The sequence below is a fragment of the Marmota marmota genome, unplaced genomic scaffold, assembly GCF_001458135.2.
Source record: "Marmota marmota marmota unplaced genomic scaffold, marMar, whole genome shotgun sequence".
Classification (NCBI taxonomy): domain Eukaryota; kingdom Metazoa; phylum Chordata; class Mammalia; order Rodentia; family Sciuridae; genus Marmota; species Marmota marmota.
Genome location: NW_026000283.1, coordinates 2,006,384 through 2,028,140, shown reverse-complemented (window position 1 = coordinate 2,028,140; position 21,757 = coordinate 2,006,384). Strand labels below are relative to the sequence as shown.

At 36.6% G+C, this 21,757-nt stretch overlaps 1 protein-coding gene across 7 annotated transcripts in view; it reads left to right on the top strand.

The window, feature by feature from the left end:
- Nucleotides 1-2,877: 2,877 nt before the first annotated feature.
- Ocrl (OCRL inositol polyphosphate-5-phosphatase) overlaps nt 2,878-21,757 on the top strand; it is a 64,497-nt gene continuing 45,617 nt past the window's right edge. For 3 of the 7 annotated variants that reach the window (XM_048797131.1, XM_015498497.2, XM_048797126.1), the window contains exons 1-4: nt 2,878-3,149; nt 3,407-3,489; nt 7,850-7,929; nt 13,442-13,480. In XM_048797131.1, the coding sequence (XP_048653088.1) occupies nt 3,111-3,149; nt 3,407-3,489; nt 7,850-7,929; nt 13,442-13,480 (241 nt within the window). In that variant the 5' untranslated portion in view covers nt 2,878-3,110. Of the gene's footprint in view, nt 3,150-3,369; nt 3,490-7,849; nt 7,930-13,441; nt 13,481-21,757 lie in introns of all 7 variants that reach the window. The other 4 variants (XM_048797128.1, XM_048797127.1, XM_015498496.2 and 1 more) reach the window with 4 other exon arrangements.

Sequence of the window (21,757 nt, the reverse complement as noted above, 5' to 3'; positions counted from 1 at the left end):
AATTACAAACAATTCTAATTCAGGAAAGCACACAGAATAACATAACCGATAAACATACCTACCACCAAGTTTTAGCAAATCCTGCAACATCAACTTGCAAGAAATAAATATTACAGATGTACTTCATATTCCCTGTATAATCTTCAATCTCAGTCTTCTAACCCTTCCTTAAATTTGGTGGTTGTGCCCTTCATTTTTTAAATTTGGTCATTATATATCTATGTAGCCACTGGCAACTGATGATATTTTCAAACTTATAAATATTATATAGTATATGTTTTGCAATTTGCTTTCTGCTCATTGTTATATTTTTGAGATTTAACTGTTACTACATATACCTCAAACTCATTCATTTTAATTTCAAAAGAGTATTTAACTTCATCAATACCATGGTTTATTTATCCATTCATATGCCAATAAGTATTTAATTTGCTTCCTTTTTTGAGATTACAAATAATATAGCAATGAACATTATTTTCTTTGTCATTTTGTGCACAGAGATTAGAGTTTTCCCAGGGTCTATACCTAGAAATGGAATTTGTGAGTTGAAGGGTATTAAATTCTCAACTTCATTAGACATTTTTATATTGCTGTTCACAGCAATTATACCAACTTATACTCCTTCTAGCATCATATTAGAGATCTATCTGTTCAACATCCTCAGAAACACTTGGTGTTATCTAACTTTAAAAGTTTTTGCCAAATCAATGGTTGTGGAATGATCTCATGATTTCATTTTTAAATTTCCCTGAATAGTAATATAGTTAATTATCCTATCATGTCTTTATTAACCATTTGGGTTTCATTGACTATGAATTGCTTATTCATACATTTAGTCAATGTTCCTACTAGGTTTCTTTCCTTTTCTAACTTATTTATCAGAGTTCTTATATAACCTGAATACTAATTCATTCTTTTTATCAATATTTTTCTAGCATCTACTTTACTGTAGGAATGGTTCTAGGCACTGATAACAAAACAGACAAAACTATTTACCCTCATGGAACTAATGTCCTAGTGGAGGAAGTTAAATGACCAACAAGACTGATAAAAAAAATTAGAATAGTGGATAGTGATAAATCTTTTGAATAAAAATAAACAGGGAAGAAGGATAGGCAATGTGTTTATGGAACTAGAAAGAGGGGATTGTTGATTTGTTATTTTAAGTAAAGTGGTCTAGGAAGACCTCACTGACAAAAGTGACATGTCAGCAAAGAGCTGAAGGAGATGAGAGTGCAGCCAGAGTAAACAGAAAGTTCAAAGGCCCTGAGGCAAGAGTGTGCCTGACAAGTCCTAGGAAAAGCAAGGAGCCAGTATGATTAAGCACAGCAAGTTTGAAGGAGTGGAGGGAGAGCAAGTCAGAAGGTGATGACAGATATATAGGACCTCATAGATTACCCTTTGTTGAAAAATATCTTCTCCCACTCTGTGGCTTGTCTCTTGTTTATATTGTCATGAAACACATCCATTTTGAAATTTAATATAACTGAAGGTATCATTCTCACTCTCTAGTTCAAGATCATAAAAATATTCTACTTTCTTTTTCTTTGTTGGGCAGTGGGATTACAGGGCCTTGTGTATGCTGTCACCAAACCCCCTACCATTTTCTTCTGAAACTGGTAAAGTTTTGCTTTTAACATTTAGATCTTTTAAACTACCTGGAATTAATCTTCCCTCTATGATTTGAGGTAGGGATCTAATTTCATAACTTTCCATATGAAAAATCTGTAGTCTCTTGCTGGGTGCAGTGGTGTATCCCTGAAATCCCGGTGACTCGAGAGGCTGAGACAGGAGGATCGGATCATGAGTTCAAAGCTAGCTTCAGCAAAAAGCAAAGCACTAAGCAAGTCAGTGAGACCCTGTCTTTAAATAAAATACAGAATAGGGCTGGGATATGACTCGGTGGTTGAGGGCCCCTGAGTTCAATCTCCAGTACTCCTTCCCCCCAAAAAATCAGTAGTCTCAGTACTATTTAGTGAATAATCCATCCTCTCCCCACTGATCTGAAATGCCACATATTTTGAATATCAATTTTCCATATATGTGCAGATCTGTCTTGAGGCTCTGGATTCTGTTCTATTGGTCTATTTCCATACTACGTTTTTAATTATATAAGTTTAAAGTCAGTTTTGATATCTAGTTAAGTATACATTCTGGAGCAAGTATATAAAACAATTGAAGCATTTGGGAAGAATATTTTTGTGGCTGTCAACAAAGTAAGAAAGTCAAAGGGGAGATTAAAGCCAATAGAATTTATTCAGGAAAATGCAGCAACCCAGATAGGACATCAAGGGCTTACAATTAAGTGATGACAGTGTGAAAGGAGAGAAAAAGGATCAAAAAGACATTCCAAAGAATATATTAACAAGGCTTCTTAACGGTTTGGATACAGAGATTACGAGAGGGAAGAAAGCATGTGGTTTTGAGGTTTCAGGGCTGGGTGGCTGTCTGCAATGATGAACTTGTTTTGTCACACAGTGTTCTTTTGACAAAGTGATATATTAGGTAAGAGGTCTAGGTCAGGGATATACACTGGAACTTTGCTTGCTTAGAGGTGACCCAGAGGGAATGCAAAGAAGGAGCAAAGGTCTGAGGTTTGAGAAATATTTCAATTTAGGAGTTGGAAAAAAGAAGAGGAAGGGTAGAACACCTGATAAGTGAGAAAACCAACACGGTACATCATAACTTTAATAAGGGTGTTTTTTCTTTTGTTTTTGGCTGTATGATGCGGATTCTATTGGTCCAACATGTTTGAGTTCCCTCATAGGTATGGCCGTGTTCTCTTTCTATAGAATTTTCAAAGTCCTCTGGTGCATTTGAAATATATTCCTTGCTGGATGTGGTCAAGAAGCCCCCAATCCCTTGGGTCACTGGCTGTAGTTCCCCATGTTGGCCGCAGGGGGCGGAATCTGCGGCGGCCTGGAAAACTGGCTGGGGCGAAAGGCGCCGCTCTCTCTCTGGTCAAGCTCTCGCCTCCCGGCTCCCAGCTCCGCCGCGGAGCTGTTTCTCAAACAACGCGCAGCAGAGGCGGGTTGGTGTCAGGACGCTGGAGGCAGTGTCGTTGGAGCCACCCGCAGTCCGCAGCCCCACTAAGCCTGCAGGCCTCCGGGATGGAGCCGCCGCTCCCAGTCGGAGCCCAGCCCCTTGCTGTATCCGCCTAAGAGAAAGGGGGAGGGGAGGCCGCAATGGGCCGGGGGTGGGGGTCTGGGGGACTGCGGAACACCGCAGGGCGGGGGCGCTGCGAGGCCCTGAGGCTGAACCTAGCAGGGGAGAGGGCCAGCACTGGACGCGATGTTTGCGGGGGATGGGGAAGGACGGCCAGGGGGGCGGGAGACTCCCACCGCCCCACATCACGTTTCCCCTGCACAGCTGCCCTTCTGAAAAGAAGACCCTTGACTAGCGCCTGCATACTATCGAGGGTTTGGAGATGAAGGGTCCTCTCCGGGAGCCCTGCGCCCTGACCCTAGCCCAGAGGAACGGGCAATATGAGTAAGTAACCACCTGATTCCCACAGAATGGAGCCTTCCATTACCTCCCAAGCTTTACCCGCGACGGACCACCCACCGTCCTCCCACTGAGGCCACGCGGGCAACAGGTTCATGACCCAGGTGTGAAGTGTGAGTGCTCTCTAACCACGGGGCTTTGTCCCCAAGTTGCAAGCCAGTAGATTGCTCCTGGCAGAATGGTTCAGTGGAAAGACTCAGTGGGCGGGGTAGCAGGAAGCCTGGGTTCTTAGTTCCTGCCCCTGCAACTGATGTATGTTGTGTAACCTTGGGCAAGTCGATAGGCTTTTTTTCTGCGCCCCAGTTTTCTCATCAGTTGAATAAAAAAAAATCAACTGCCTTGCTTTATAGCCTTTGGAGGTATATCTGGGGAATAATAAATGCAAACGTTTACAAAAGTAAAGGTCTATGGAAATGCTGCATTGTAAATGTTACAGACTTGTCTTAATCCCATTCAACTGGTTCCTCCAGTCCCCCCACCCTTTTATTCCACTTGTTTGAAGGCATATTCATTAATTCAGTAGTGGGTTAGTGTAGCCCAGTAACTGCCTTACTTGACTGTTGGGAAGAAAAGGTAATGAAATATGTAGAAATATAAATTATATTTGGCATTCTGTCAGTGAGTGCTACTTCCCATTTGTCCTGAACATAGGAGCTCAGTATATACTGTTGACTTATTGAGCAAATGATCATTTTGATAAACTATCACCATAGTTATTCATCTTACTTCCTTGCCACTAACTCTTCATCTTTAAACTATCCATGATGACCATTACATTGTCATAGGGCCCTATCCCAGTCCACTTCCCTTGGTTGTTCACTGGTTTCTTAAAATCACATATTTTCACGGTTTAAAAATGGATAATCAGTTAAATCTTCATGTCTCCTAATATTGAATTCTTCATAAAAACTATTTTCTCAATCCCTACTTTTTAATCCTCTATTTATGCAAATTTATGTAGAAGAAATTCCCACTAGCCTAGCCTAGCCTGCACTTAGCTAAAACTATTGGTGCCACTATAATTGGACTTCAACTGGTTCTATGAAGTAGCTATTTCCTAAGTTTTGCTTGGTCAGTTCTGTTGATGTGAGAAATTCATGCTGTTTTTCCCAGATTTCATCAAATCTTTGAAGACCAGTGTAATAAAACTAAATTCAACAGGAAAGTGAATTGAAGAGTGAAATACCACTTCCACGTCTAGAGTTTAGAATGGAGTGGAAAGATGTGACCTTTGGGCAAACCAGTAAATTTTTTTGTGTCTTCTGTAAAAACAAAATTGCAAGTGATGAATAGAATAGCTACATTGTTGAAATGATCATAACCAAATATGTAGTCTCTTGGTTTAGTTGGTTTGGAACTCCATTCAGCCAATAAAGAGTGAGCAGCTGGCCTGGACATAAGTGCCTCATCCTATCTGGGCTCTTGTACTAAAAGAATATCTCAACTTGGAGGGGTAGTTCTCCTGACTATTCGGGTCCTTCCCACAGAGTAATTGAATTCTTGAGTTCTAATTTTGTTAACTTATGAGAATGTAGCAACTATTGACAGTTGCTTTCTTCATATGGGCAAGATACTGTTTAAGGCACTTTGTATTAATTAGTTAATTTAACTCATAATTTTATCATCATCACCCCCCCCCCTTTTTTTACGGATACAGGAATTGAGGCACAAAGAGGTTATCACTTGTTCACAGGAAGTATCATAGCTGATATCTGAACCTGTGCAACATATTTCAGAATTACATTGAGAAATAATTTACTGGTGACACCTAATGCCATACTACCATCTATAATCCTCAAATTATTTTATCTTAAGTGCCTTCTCTGGCTTGGGTGTCCAAAACTTTTTGCTTTTTTTCCATTTTATTCTGGGACTTGAAACCTGTCTTAATTTTTAGATCTGTGGTTCCTACTATCAATGATAGAAGAAATTTACTTAGATACCAATTACGAATAATTTTTTTAACTAATCACACACTAAGATTCATTTTTTCAAGGCTAATAGTTTATGAGAGAACCTGTTATTTGACCTTTAACCTTTATTGAACAAATCTTAGGGATAATGCTGGGTTGGCATTCATAATTTGCCACTTTTTTCTGTTTGAGAACTCCTAAGTTTCTATTTCTATTGTTTTGCCATATGCCTATGTATGTATTTTTTGTGGTACTGGGAATTGAACCCAGGGATGCTCTACCACTGAGCTAAATGACCAGAACTTTTTATTTTAAATTTTGAGATAGGATCTCACTAAGTTTCCCAAGCTGGCCTTGAACTCTTGATCCTCCTGCCTCAGCTTCCTGTCACTGGGATTATAGGCATGTAACCCTCACCCACCTATGTCTATTATTTTGAATCACTCTGTTTGTAAATGAATAATTATGTTTCAATAGATTTGTATGTTTCTCCCTTGCCTTATTCTTTTGCTACAATTTATTTAGTGGTTAACATACAGTGTATATTCAATAAATGTTTGTGGAATTCACTTAAATTCTCAGTTTATCTTTGTGGTGTTTTTAAATAATAATAAAGCTTAACTGCGGAGAGTTAACCTTTACTACTGATGATCACCACCTTTTCTAATCTTCATATTTTGAGATTCTAGTGGTTTGTATTTATTTTCCTCAAAATAAGCTCTTCTTCCTTGACCCATGTTTCTTCTCAGCCTTTTATCTAGTTTTGGGTCTCTCTCTGGGTTTATAGGACTCTGTTCAAACCACAGACTTTCTAAGTTGAAAGAAGCCAGCCCCAAATTCCTGTAATCACTTTAAAATATAAACTCTTGTAAATTAGGTAGACAGTATCAAAGCAGAAAAACATCATTAATACTTGTATTTCCCTTAGTTCTATTTAAGCGATTTCCCTGTGTTATCCCCTTCAGAGTTGACACATCTGAAAAAAAAATCCCCAAACAAGAATAAATCCCTCATAAAGTCAAACAAATAGAAAATAAGGCCTTCAAAACAATGACATTTTTAATGTTGGAAGTTGAAGAGTTATATTTAGAAATTCGCCTCTGTTAATATCTTAATTAAGCTAGTTCACTTACTCAGCCAGTATTTATTGAGCATCTGTTAGGCTGCAAACAAAATAGAATATGATAGGACCCTTGCTTTCAAGGAGCTCAAATCTTTGAGTAAGTGCTCAATTAGAAGGGCAAGTAAGTTGGGCATGGTGGCACATACAGATAATCCCAGCCGATAGGGAGGCTAAGGCAGGAGGATCACAAGTTCAAGACCAGCCTCAGCAACTTTAGCAAGGCTAAGCAACTTATTAAGACCATGTCTCAAAATAAAACATAAAAAGGGCTGAGGATGTAGCTCAGTGGTTAAGTGCCCCTGGGTTCATCCCTAGTACAAAAAAAGGCAAGAAAAGTGGATAAGGCCACTTGTTCTACTTGTGGTTGTCAAAGAAAGCTTCACAGAGGAGGTGATATTTGAACTGGGTCTCAGGGGAAATAAAAAGAGTGTTCCAGGTAAAAAGAACTGCCTGAAGAGTGCTTGACTTTGGAGAAGCTAGTTAATATTCAGAATGGCTGTTTACTCAGTAGTTTATACCTTTATTCTTGGCCACTAATGATAAGTAATAAGTGAAAATTAGTATTTTAGGAGTATAGGTGGACTTAGAAGTCTTTCATTTCACCTGGGGAGCCAAGTTCAATCATGTTTACATAGAAATACCAGCATGAAACTGGAAACCAGAGTAGAAACACAGGGGATGTGAAGGCAATCTGGTTTTGACATCTGGTATGTTGGTCACTGGAGTTATTTTGACTGATCCAGCTGATTGGGTACCCCTTCATATTCCTCTGTGAACCTGCATGTTTGTTTGAAGAGAGAACCATTCTTTGGTATAAAAAAAAAAAAACATAAGGATAAAATTTGAAAGCTAATGTATCACTTTTGAAACTTATTAATTTAACACATGTAAGTGTCTTTAATGTGCCAGACTCTGTGTTAGATGCTAGAAATACTGTGATGAAAAGACAGCTGTAGCCCTCACCATTGTGTAGTTTACATCTAGCTATCCATTCTTCACTGGTATGCACACTCTGAAGGTGTATACTTTGCACTTCATGCTCTTAAGACTGTGCACCATTTTTAGGACATAGAATATTATATGTTCTTTATGGCATATAGGACTCTATGGGTGTTCAGATATTGATCACCATAACATCCTTTAACCCCAGAGAAGTATCTAGCTGTTATGTTGTTCAGATCCAGGGAACTAGATGCGGAAAATCTAATAAATGCAGATTAGATTTGTATACCAAGTCCAAACAATATTTTGTTGTTAAACATTTGGATTTTTCAGTAGCTATTCATTGATGCATTTTTCTGTTTCCTAGGTTAATAATCCAGTTGCATGAGAAGGAACAGCATGTCCAAGATATCATTCCTATAAATAGCCACTTCAGATGTGTTCAAGGTACTAGCTTTAATTGCTTAACTAGTTTTATGTTTTTCCTTCATTGTTATTACATTGTATATGCCATACAAATTTAAATTTGTCACTGCAAGTAAAATGAAATATATTACTCTTTGCATAACAAGTTTACCTTACTAATTTACCACTGAGAAGATAAGTGATTTGTTTAAGAGTGCTGAAGGGTTAATATTGAAACATATATAGATACCTACACCTGTTTCCCTAGCTGGGATTAGAAATGTATGTCGTCTATTACCTGTGTAGGTAGTCTTTTATGTTTATTGACCTATATGTAGATTTAAAATGAAATACTTGGCTTAATGGACACTCAGCTCATTATAAAGTATCAAGGTCATTTGGAGTCACAAACATTCAGTACTTTGTTCCCAATTTAAAATTAAGACATTTGGCAATATGCCTTCCAAACTGTAATACCTTACACTCCTATGTTGATTCCCAAAACTTAACGTTGGTAAATCAGAAGAAAATCAACTCTGGAGAGGAAGTATTTGGCTTTCCGCCCTCAAATATGGGGACTGAGCACAGAAAATATGTTGTTTCATCTGTTACAATGAAACTCCAAAATTGGGAGATTTGTGTAGGATGTGTTGCTTCTGTCATCTCACGTTGCTTTAGAAAGGGAATTGATTACTTGAGAAGAAATGCATTATGTTTCTATCATGTCCAGTGGTTTTATCAGGCAGAAGTATTCTGTATCAATGGTAGCTTCTTGGAAAGCTTTAATCCTACCTTGCATAGATTCTTTATATTGACTTTTTAAAAATCAAAACAGTAATATATGGGTATATACATAGATATATACACATATACTGTCTAAATATAATATATATGGTACACAAACACACACTCTCTGAAGTTTGGAAAGAAAGAACAACATAAAGAAAATGAGTCACATAAATTTCCATCCTTGAGATAAATGCCTAGTATTTTCCTTTTTTTTTTTTACACATATAACCTTCAGGGTAAGTGGGACTTATATTTTAAATATTTTTGTCTGTCCATATGCAATTATTATTATGAGTGCTTTCTATGCTATTGATGGCTATATACTATTGTTTTAAAAATGTAATTAATCTCCTGTGATTGACATTTGGATTATTTTTCATTAATATATATGGTAATGTGATGAAAATCTTTTTATAAAATTTTCATGCACACCTTATTTTCTCAAGATTTATTCTTCTGGGCTGGGGATGTGGCTCAAGCGGTAGCGTGCTCGCCTAGCATGCGTGCGGCCCGGGTTCAATCCTCACCACCACATACAAACAAAGATGTTGTATCCGCCGAAATCTAAAAAATAAATATTAAAAAAAAATTCTCTCTCTCTCCCTCTCTCTCTCTCACTCTCTCTTTTTTTTAAAAAAAAGATTTATTCTTCTAACAGAAAATAGCAGGTGTGACTTTTAAAATTATTATTTTTTTAATTTGGTCTAATTAGATAATGACAGAATGCATGTTTACACATCATATATAAGTGGAGTATAATTTCTCATTCTTCTGGTTGTACATGATGTAGAATTACACTGGTTGTGTAATCATATATGCACATAGGGTAATAATGTCCTATTCATTCTACTATCCTTCCTACCCACATACCCCTTCCCTTCACTCCCCTCTGTCTACTCTCAAGTATCTCTATTCTTTCCTAGCCCTCCCCTTATTGTGAATTAGCATCTGCATATTAGAAAACATTCTACCTTTGACTCTTTGGATTGGCTTATTTCCCGTAGCATGATATCCTCCAGCTCCATCCATTCACCAGCAAATGCCATGGTTTCATTCTTTTTTAAGGCTGATTAATATTCCATTGTGTATACATACCACATTTTCTTTATCCATTCATCTACTGAAGGGTATCTAGGTTGATTCCACAATTTAGCTATTGCGAATTGTGCTGCTATAAACATTGATGTGGCTGTGTCCCTATAGTATGCTGTTTTTGAAAGTCCTTTGGGTATAAACCGAGGAGTGGGATAACTGGGTCAAATGGTGGTTCCATTCCCAATTTTCCAAGGAATCTCCATACTGCTTTCCAGATTGGTTGCACCAATTTGCAGTCCTACCAGCAATGTAAGAGCATGCCCTTTTCCCCACATCTTTGCCAACACTTATTGATGTTTGTATTCTTAATAGCTGCCATTCTGACTGGAGAGAGATGAAATCTCAGTGTAGTTTTGATTGCCATTCCTCTAATTGCAAGAGATGTTAAACATTTTTTCATATATTTCTTGATCTCGATTGTATATCATCTTCTGTGAAGTGCGTTCAGTTCCTTAGCACATTTATTTGTTTTATGGTGTTAAGATTTTTGAGTTCTTTCTGTATCCTGGAGATTAACATCTATCTGAGGTGCATTTGCTAAAGATTTTCTCCCATTCTGTAAGCTTTCTCTTCACGTTATTGATTATTTTCTTTGCTGTGAAGAAGATTTTTAGTTTAATTCCATCCCGTTTATTGAGTCTTGATTTTACTTCTTGCACTTTAGGAGTCTTGTTAAGGGAGTCAGTTCCTAAGCTGACATCTTGGAGATTTGGACCTACTTTTTCTTCTGTTAGGTGCAGGGTCTCTGTTCTAGTGCCTAAGTCTTTGATCCACTTTGAGTTGAGATTTGTGTAGTGTGAAAGATAGGGGTTTAATTTCATTTTGTTACGTATGGATTTCCAGTTTTCCCAGCAGTGCCATTGTCTAGTATGAGATAACTGTTATTCATGTGAGTTTGTCTCTGTGCTTCTATTCTGTACCATTAGTCTACATGTCTGTTTTGATGTCAGTACAATGCTGTTTTGTTACTATAACTCTGTAGTGTAATTTAAGGTCTGGTATTGTGATGCCTCGTGCTTTACTTTTTTTGCTAAGGATTGCTGTGGTTATTCTGGGTCTCTTATTTTTCCAAATGAATTTCATGATTACTTTCACTGTTTCTATGAAGAATGTCATTGGGGTTTTTTTAATAGGAATTGTATTAAATCTGTATAACACTTTTGGTAATATGGTCATTTTGATAATGTTAATTCTGCCTATCTGAGAGCGTGAGAAATCTTTTCATCTTCTAAGGTCTTCTTCAATTTTTTTCTGTAGGGTTCTGTAGTTTTCATTGTAGAGATCTTTCACCTCTTTTCTTAGATTGATTCCCAAATATTTTTTTTTTTTGAGGCTATTGTGAATGGGGTCATTTTCCTAGTTTCTCTTTCAGTGGATTCATCACTGATGTGTAGGAACACATTTGATTTATGGCTTGTTAATTTTATATCCTGCTACTTTGCTGAATTCATTTTTTAAATATTTTTATTTGTAGTTGGACACGATATTTTAATTTTATTTATTCATTTTTATGTGGTGCTGAGGATCGAACCCAGCACCTTGCACATCCTAGGCAAGTGCTGTACCACTGAGCCACAACCCCAGCCTCTGAATTCACTTATTCTACAAGTTTTCTAGTGGAATTTTTTGAGTCTTCTAAATATAGAATCATGTTGTCAGCAAATAGTGATAATAGCAGGTGTGACTTTTAAGATGGTATTTTGAAAAGAAAAGACAGTATTAAGAATTTAAAATACCTTTAATAAATAGTTTCTTCATTGTCTAGAAGAGTGAAGTCATAGCTATTTAGCCTGCCCTGTGTGAGTGAGACATATTAAGCAAGGTACCTGCATACCATAGTAAGTTGCTGTGGTTGCCTCACTTTTCAAGTTGTATCTCTGCACAGAAAAGTAAAAGAACTTGACTTCACAATGTATCCTATTTCTTTTTTTACCTTTTTTACTGCTTCTAGGAACTCGTTTAGCCTGTTTCTCTTAGTATTATTTTTAATAAGAAGCAGACGGCCAGATTGTAGTGATGCTTCTTGGGATCTGGAAAATATGAGCAAGCATACACCATAGTTCCCCATGGAAAAAAATGTTTTGTTCTAAAGTTTTTACTTCCTATCTATTTGGAAAGCTGAAAATGCTCAGGTTTTACAGAACTAAAAGGTACCAAAGAATAGCCATGAACATGTAATACCTATGTCCTGATGTCCAATTTGCTTCATCATTGTAGTAATAGTGTTGAAACTTCATTGTAATACTAAACAACTTGGCTCCTTCACAGTTACTTCTATTGTACCTGAATAATGAAGTTAAATATAAATTGAGTCTTGTGAAGAAGCTAGAAAAGTCTGAGGCTACTCCATCTTATCAGCAGAGAACCAGGCTAATCCCAAGGAGCTAGTACCCAAGGTTCAATTAGCTAGGAGATTCTGGTAGGGACTGTTGGTCAAATACAGAGAAGTCAAAGAGGAAGTAATAAGTTGTATGTAGACACTAGAGACAAGGAAAGCCTTTGAGAGAAAAGAGAACTCTGAAATTTCAAACTGCTTTGTGCTAGTTTTTTTCTTCATTGACACATAATAATTGTATATATTTATGGGGTACTCTGTGACAATTTGACACACATATATAATGAGTAATAATCAAATCAGTAATTAGTAGTTCCTTGTGTTAGAAACCTTCCAACTCCTCTCCTCTAGTTACATATAATAAATTGTTACAATATGTAGTCATAGAGCACTAGAACTTATTCTTCCTTTCTTACTGCACTTTAGGACCTGTTATCCAGCCTCTCTATCCCTCCTCTCCCTATCCTTTCTAGCCTCTCATGACCACTATTCTACTCCACATTTATAGGAGATCAACTTTTTTGGCTTCCACATATAAATGAGAACATTCAGTATTTGTACTTCTGTGCCTGTCTTATTTAACAAAATGTCTTCTGATTCCATTCATGTTGCCACGAATGAGAGGATTTCATATATTTTATGGCTGAAAAATATTATATTGTGTATATATACTACATTTCCTTTATCCATTCATCACAACATGGATACCTCAGTTGATTCCATATCTTGGCTATTGTGAATAGTACTCAATAAACATAGGAATGCAAGTGTTTTATACTTCTTGTTAGGCGTGGTAGGCATTGGAGCCACAAGTGTGAACTTTAGATATTCTCTGCTACTCTACTTTTATATAGGGTGGGAGCAGAAGTAATGAAATCACTGGGAAATTTTCAAAGACTATATCTGAGTTGAGAAAATAATTCAACTTGAGGCCTGCAGGGTCACTCCTTGGCTTTTTATAATAAGTATCTAAAGGACACACATTATATTAAATCAGTATGTTACGGTTGAGGGGAATTAAACTTGTCTTCATTTGAATTAACATTGTGTTATATTCCCTATTATTAATTTGTCACTCTTAATTTGCTTTGAGGAGCTTCATTTAGTACTTATTCATTTCATTTTTCTCTTAGTTAAATTGCTCAAGTGTTTAGAACCTAGTGCTACTAATATTCTTTTTGAAAAAAAATGCTCAACAAAAAAGGAATTTTTAATGTGTTCTAAAACTGAGGAGTAGTGACTGAGAGAAGCAGTTATTTAGTTAGGCGTATACTTCCTTTGATTGTGATGAATGATTTTATCTTCCCTTATCCTGTTCTTTTTTCCCCCTCTCAGAAGCAGAAGAAACTCTTTTGATTGACATCGCTTCAAACAGTGAGTATCTTTCCGAATGAAGTTGATTTTCATTCAATAAATATTTATTTGAATGCTCACTGTATTTAAGATACCTTTTTTGGGTACATTTTCTATTTTACCATCTTATCCTGTAGTTTACATTTTCTTAAGAAAACCATAAAAATTAGCAATTGTCTTCCACAAACATTTAGGCTGAGTCTGAAGAAAAGCATGTGACTGATAAGAATCTTTACAAAAATTGAAAGTATGGTTTGCTTTTCTAATGCTGAACTTCTTTGAGCTACCAGTATTATTGCTGTTAGTTTAATCATTGCTGTGGAAACTGATAATTGTGGGAAGGGCTAGTAAAATGTTTTTTTAAAGCACTTAAGGTTTATGGATGTTTTTTTGGTTACTTAAACTGCTTTATGTTTTAAGGTTTTCTCCTGCTCTCGTTATTTTTTACGTTAAATGATAGTGTTTTCATTTATCTGTTATATTATTTTGGGAGGCTACAGAATCCCTTCAATTGCTTCTCTAGGCATTCTTTTTATTTCTTAAAATAATTTTGGTCTTTTATTTAAGCCTCAGCCCCTCAAGGCATCCCTTTATCAGAGGGAACATGGTCTTCCTTTCCACTGTTTCTGTTCTCTCCTTTTTATCTGTTTGAAGCAAATCATCATCCACTTTCAGTGCAAGCTGTTCTTTGTTTATCATCTAATTGTACTGTGTTATGGAGAGGAGAAAATGAGCACTTGACTGCTACTGTGACTGCTGTGTGGTTGCTATGGAAAAAGAGTATCTGACCACATGAATCTAAATCAAATGGTTGTCTTATCTCTTGGTTGAGTCCTTGGATGAGTGGGACTTGGCACTTAGCTTGGGGCTATAGGTTATACATAATTTTGTTTAGATGCAGTTATTCCCCTGGGCACTGTTAATTTGTACTGAATGATTTAGGTAGGCTTTTTCTAGTTTGGGTTTTATTATTCTTTCCTTTAATCATGGATTTTGGAAATCTTAAAGACTGATCCTGAAATTCTAAGTAAACCCAGCTGCTGGCTTTTGTCACAGGATTTAAAAAGAAAACTCAATATCTATGTTTTATTGTACTTAGGCAGAAGAAGACAAAACTAAGACTAAAAAATGGAAAATCAGAGGAAAGGCATTTATACAGGGACTGATATTGCTGTTGAAATAAGATATTAAAACATCCTGTTCTTGATGTAGAAAGGTATTTGATCCCAAACTGAGACATTAAAATGAGCTGTAACTTTTCTCTTATAAACACTGAATTTATGGCATTGGTTTTGTTGTAACTTCTTCTACATAGAAATTGGTCATTCATTTCTGTGTAGAGTTCAAGTTACTGGATCATAGCAGTAATATAATTAAGTGACTAATTATAAAGTCTTTTGGTATCTCTTCCTATTTAGTAATGGGCTTCATACATAAACGCTTAGAGCATTCAGTGTATTACAGAAGGAGGACCCTGAGTTTATCAGATAGGTTTGATTTTAGTGTAAATATGAATTTCCCCATTGTCTGGTTATTGGAAATAAACACCTTTTTCCATATTTTTATTGGTGCATTATAATTACATGTAATGGTAGGATTTGTTATATATTCATACTTGCACACATGTTTTTTTCTGATTATAGAGTTAATGTATCTTCATTATGTATAATTTATAAAATCAGAAAAGTTTAAAGTATCAAATTAAAGTTATTGCCTGCAATCTAGAGATAATCATCGTAGTTAACGTTTTTTTATATATTTTATTCTGGTATTTTATTTATATTTTTGCATAATTAGAATCCTTATATATAGTTTTTGTTGTTGTTTTGTGAGGGTTTTTTCACAGTGGGAACTAAACCCAGGGCTTTTTGCATACTAAGCATGTGCTCTACTACTAAGCTATACCCCCAGCATTTTACATATAATTTTTATCCTACATTTTAATTGAATAGTATATTGTGACACTTCCTATGTCATTTAAGCTTATTTTAAGACATCATTTTAATGACCAGAATTTCACCATATATATGTCAAATATATGTATTTATAAAGATGTTATTAAATTAACATATTTATAAAATAAAGTCACTGTCAGGAAACATTTTACATCTCTCTATTTGGTCCTGTTTTATATTTTTTCAGTAGAATTTTGTAGTTTCTTCAATATCACATTTTTAGGTTAAATTTTTATGGTAGATTTTGTTTGCTGCTTTTATGAATCAATTTTTTTCTGTTCTCTTCCAGTTGTGTGTTATTAGTATACAGAACAAGTAATGAGTTGTAGATACTTAGCTTTTATCTGTCCATTTCACTGTTGATTTAGTCAGCTTTTTCACTTCTGTAACCAAAAGATCTGACAAGAACAATTATAGAGGAGGAAAAGTTTATTTGTGCTCACTGTTTCAGAGATCTCAGTCTATAGATGGACAACTCCATTGCTCTAGGCCAGAGTTGAGGCAGAACATCATGGCAGAAGGCATGGCAAAACAAAGAAGTTCAGGACATTACCACGAAGCAGAGAGGGTGGGGGGCATCCTCTCATCACATACAAAAGGCACACCCCAGTGACCCACCTCCATCTGCAACCTACCTGCCTACAGTTGCCACCCAGTTGATCCCTATCAAGGGATTAATGCACTGATTAGGTTAAGTCCATAAGGCATCATTTTACCTCTAAGCTTTCTTGCATTGTCCCACATGTGAGCTTTTGGGGGACAACTCGTATCTAAACCAAAACAACTGTATTTTTACTACACTTGGTTGTTTGTTTGTTTTTTTCCATTTTGGTAAATAGCCTTAATCATCTGTAAATTATAATTAAGTCTCCTTTCTATTAGCTATAACTGAGTTTTGGTTCATGTCTCAATACACCAGTGGCATTTTAGGGGACCAGTATTAAATCCTTATAAATACACCCCAAATTCCATGAGAATTGCTTCGGTGGTGCTTCACAGTTAAGGACATTTTTGCCTGTTGATTTGGCAGGTTTTTTTTTTAAACAAAGCCTATATTAAGAAATTCCATTTATTTCAAGTTTGTGTGTTCTTTATTTTTTGTTAGAGAAAATAACTTTTATTATTGAATAAGCATTAAAACAGAATGTGATGCACATCACAGAGGATTAGCTAAGAAACTACAAAGACAGAAATAAATCTCACTCATTTATGTATCCAAACAGATACAACCCATGATGCACATATTTGCAAGATAAACAATAACTAATTTTCAAGAAAGAGAACTTGATGGTATCACGTATGTCACACAGTTTGTGCTAATTTTACCTGGTAGTTTGAGTGACTATCTGCATTATTTGACTGACTTTATCCAGAGGAAAAATAAATTTCCCATATTTTTATTGGAGGGGCCAGCTTTGCAATTTGGAGCAAAGTTCCCACAAAAGTTAGACTCAAAGACATGTCTCCTTCTTGGTCATATTGTGTGTTCTTTAAAAATCATGTATGTATACTGAATTTTATTAAATTTGTTTTCATTATTTTATGGAGATGGTTATATTTTCCTTGTTTTTCTTACCTATTAATGGACTGTATTGTACTAACAATGTTTTTTGTTTGTGTGTTTGTTTGCCATCCTGGGGATTGAACCTAGGGGACTCTACCACTGTGCTATACCCATAGTTCTTTTTATTTTATTTTGAGAGATTGTCTCATTAAATTGCTCTGGCTGGCCTTAAACTTGTGATCCTCCTGTCTTAACCTCCTGAGTAGCTGGGATTACAAGTGTGCAACAATATGCCTGGCTACTCTACTAATTATTAGTATTACCCTTCCTAATTTATTATTTAACAAATATTGTTGAGTACCTTCTATTTGCCAGGCATGGTTGTAAGAGCTTCAGAATCATCAGAGCACAATATAGATAAGGTTAGTTCTCCTGCTTTGGTTCTTCTTGTGTGATATTTGGTATGACAGCCACATAGATGCCTATAATTCATTAATCCCTTCCATAAAAGTATGAATACATTTTATGGCCAGGCACTGTGCTAGCTCTAGTGATTTAGCAGAAAACAAGAAAATCTTGATAAATTGTGGATTTTAATACAGGAAACAGACTTTAAACTGATAAGGTACAGACATTAACATGATTGCAGTTTTGATAAATACTGTTAAAAAAAGGTATAAAGAGTATGTAAGTGGGATAACTAGATTAGGAAGGGTAGCTAGGGAAGGACTCTTTGAAGAAGACATTTAAAGTGAGAGCAGGGGGGCCAATAACAGACAGATGCATACAGGAGAGAAAAAAGTATTCCAGGTAAACCAAGGTGGGAAGTAGATTCACAGTTTATTGGAAGTAAAAGATGACCAGTATGCCTGGGCTTCAGCACCAAGGCAAAACAGGCTAGAGCCAGATGCAGCTGAATCTTATAAGTCATACTGTTGAATCAGTATTTTTAGGTTTTAAGAAATGAGAAGACAGCAACTTGGGAGGTCAAGACAGGAGGATTGCAGGTTTGAGACCAACCTCAGTAACTTAGCAAGACTCCTTCTCAAAATTTTTCTTTTGTGTGTGTGAACACTTGTTTTCATTTAGTTAGGTAAATACTTGCATGGAGACAACTTTATAAGAAACTCTTGAACTGTTTTTCCAAAGAAGTTGCACCATATTGAATCCCACATTGATTTCCAAGAATTCTATTTACTCTGAATTTTTTAAATTTTTTTAATATTTAATTTTTAATTGTAGTTGGACACAATATCTTTATTTTATTTTTATGTGGTGCTGAGGATCGAACCCAGGGCCTCACATGTGCTAGGCGAGCGCTCTACCGCTGAGCCACAACCCCAGCCCCTTTACTCTGAATATTTACCAGCATTAATAATAGTTGGATTTTTTGACATTTAATTCTCTCTTCTAATTTTGCAGTAGTATTTAATTGTTGTTTTAATTTTCATTTTCCTAATGATAAATGATGATGAGTATCTGACACGCTAATCTGCTCTCTCTATATCTTCTTTTTAAAAAATTTGTTCTAATCAGTTATACATGACAGCAGAATGCTCTTTAATTCATTGTACCCAAATGGAGCACAATATTTCACTTCTCTGGTTCTTTTTTTTAATATGTTATTTTTTAGTTGTAGATGGACACAGTATCTTTATTTTATTTTTATGTGGTGCTGAGGATCAAACCCAGGGCCTCGCATGTGCTAGGCGAGCAAGCTACCGCTGAGCCACAACCCCAGCCCCACTTCTCTGGTTCTAAGACACCTTCTCAATTAAAAAAATCCCAGCAGCTTGAGAGGCTGAGGCAGAGGATCATGACTTCAAAGCCAGCCTCAGCAACTTAGCATGACCCTGTTTCTAAATAAAATACAGAAAGGGATGGGGATGTGGCTCAGTGGTTAAGTGCCCATGGGATCAATCCTCAGTACACCCCTCAAAAAAAAAAAAGAAAGAAAGAAATGATAAGAAAGTGATGGATTTTATGCTGAGGTATCATAATTTTCATAGACACAGAAAGACAAGCTAGTTGGGAGACTTTTTCAGTAGTATAAAGTGGAAGTATAGTGGCAATAGATATGGAGAGAAGTAGAGCTGATAGATGTATATGGAGGTAAAATCAATAGAAATTGGTTTGGGCATAGGAGTGACAGGAAGAGAAATGTCAAAGATGAATTCCAGGTTTCTGGCATGAATGTGGATGATGGTACCCATCATTTGCATAAATAGGTTACAGAAAGAATGAGTTTTCCTTTGAGAGAGTGTCATGAATTCAGATTTAGCTGTGTTTAGTTGAGACAGTTGACTGTAGATGATAAACTGGCAGCTAAATGTATGCATCTGAAGCTCAGAAGAAAGATTTGGGCCACTAGCACATAGATAATATTTGAAATCATGCGATGGCTGGGTACCATGGTGCATGCCTGTAATCCCAGTGGCTCAGGAGGCTGAGGCAGGAGGATCTCGAGTTCAAAGCCAGCCTCAGCAACTTGGTGAGGTCCTAAACAACTCTGTGAGATCCTGTCTCTTAACTGAATACAGGAAAGGGCTGGGAATGTGACTCGATGGTTAAGTGACCCTGGATTTAATCCCCGGTACCGAAAAAAAAAAAAAAGAAATGAGAGGACTGAGGATGTAACTTACTGGTACACTGTTTGCTTAGTACTGGTTCTATCCCCATACTGGAATTCCAAACAAAGATGGTCTTGGTAGGAAGAAGTTTCTTTCTTGTCAGAAAGGAAAGGAGTACAATATGTAGTTTTCCAGGTGATGGCTTCTTTTTTCTGAAATATGAGGTGAAATAATCTGCTTAGAATGAGAGGGCATGAGAAGAGAAGATAAATGAGAAGGTTAAATAATTATTCCAGGTAGTAGTGGAAGACTAGTGACTGTGGAAACAGATTGCCTCCTAGGATAGAGGGCCTCGTTGAGGTTGGCAATTAAGAATTTATAATGATAGTGTGTGAGTGTATACACATATGTGTTTACTATCTGTGGTTGCTCAGTTATAAGAATAGAGAAGGCAATTAGTTGGGTTTTTGAGGGTTGGAATTTGGTCAGGTGGTGCCTTGGGTGACCATGGGTAAGGCAGTTGTGGGTTTTTGGACAGTGAGAAAGTGGAAGAATCAATGGGCTGGAGGTTCCCATGAGGGTAACGAACAATTACAGTGGGGATAATAAGCAAGTAAACCGGAAGGATTAAGAAGTCGGCTTGGGATATTTGTCATTGTGGGGGCTTTTTGGGGGGTGGTGGTACTGGGGGATAAATCCAGATGAACCCAGGGATGCTTTGCCACTGAGCTGCATCCCCAGCTCATTATTATTGTTGTTGTCGTTATTATTTTGAGACAAGCTCTCACTGAGTTGCTTAAGTCCTCACTAAGTTGCTGAGGCTGGCCTCAAATTTGCAATCCTCCTGTCTTAGCCTTCCAAATCTCTGGGATTATAGGCATGCACCACCAAGTCCAGCTGGCATGGGATATTTGAATTAGAGATTTGTGAAATGGTGATGTTTCTATGATTAAAAAAATCCAGGGTATAACTGATGGAGTCCCAGTAGGGACTGAGGGAGTGGTGGCTGAGGTAGAGAGGGAAGGCCATTGGATGAAGAAGTTGAAAGTGTCCACAGGGTTTTCTGTGGTAATTTTAAAGAGACCCAAAATAATGGCAGGAGTTTGAGAAAGGAAAAGATCTTACATATTGAGTATTAAATTCTAGATTCCGAGGTTTTTAAGAGGTGGTGGATGGTCTTATAGAGGAGGAAAGGCAAGAAGATGATTCAATCCAATGGGTAAGCACCAAAGGAGAAAGGGTTTTTCCTGAGGAAGGAGAAGATGAAATGGTTTGGAGGTGGTATTACAACAAATAAGGACACCAACTTTAAATTCCATCCAGTGTAAGCCCAACAAGGTGATACGTGTGTGTTTGTGTTCGTTCCATCAGGTGTGAAAGAATATAAGCAGCCTCCCCTAAGAGGACCACAGGGGAAGTGCCCCTCTTAGAAACAAGCCAGTTTGCAGTTGACTCTGATTTTCAATCTGGATACACAGTAGAATCACCTGGGGAGTGTTTTTAAAAACTGCCAGTGCCTGGGATTTATGACCAGAGATTGTTTTAATTGTGTTGGGTGAGGTCCAGGTGTCAATATTTTCTAAAATGCCTCTGATTATTGTAATGCATCCATGATTGACAGGTACAGGGAATGTTTAATGAAATTGAAGATATAATAGGGTTTGCTGTTCACGGAGGGCCTGAAGAGCTTTGGAAAGGGAAGAGAGTAAAGGCCAGGTTATGGGATAATTTGTGCTCTTTTCCAAGAAACATGGTGAGAGAACATCCAGTGATATTTTATAAGCAATTTCTGGCTATTAAGTAGGTCAGTTTTATATTTTCTAAAATACATCTTTCAAGACTTGTGGGAGAAAGAAAATGTGTATTATTGTTCTAAATTTCTATCTGGTAGAAGCTGCTCCTTTTAAACTATTTTGAATAAAAAAATTATCTGAGAAAGGGAGGACTTAGTATGCCCTAAAGGAGTTTTCCTCTGTATCTTCAAGGCTGCTCCTAATTGACACTCTATTCATTCTCCTTCCTTTGTTTTACTCCTTACAGGCACCCTCATTAATTTTCTTGTCTCTGGTCCATTTGGATGCCTTCTTTCACATTTTTCTTAATTTTTACCTTTTTTTTCCTTCTTCTGATCAGTAATTTAATTTTCCTTTTAAAAACTCATTATATGAAAATAGAAACAACAACAACAAAAAAAATTAGAGGACAAAAGAGAACCAAAGGTTCAGAAGTGAATTTCCACCACACACACACACAAAAAAAAAAAAAAAAA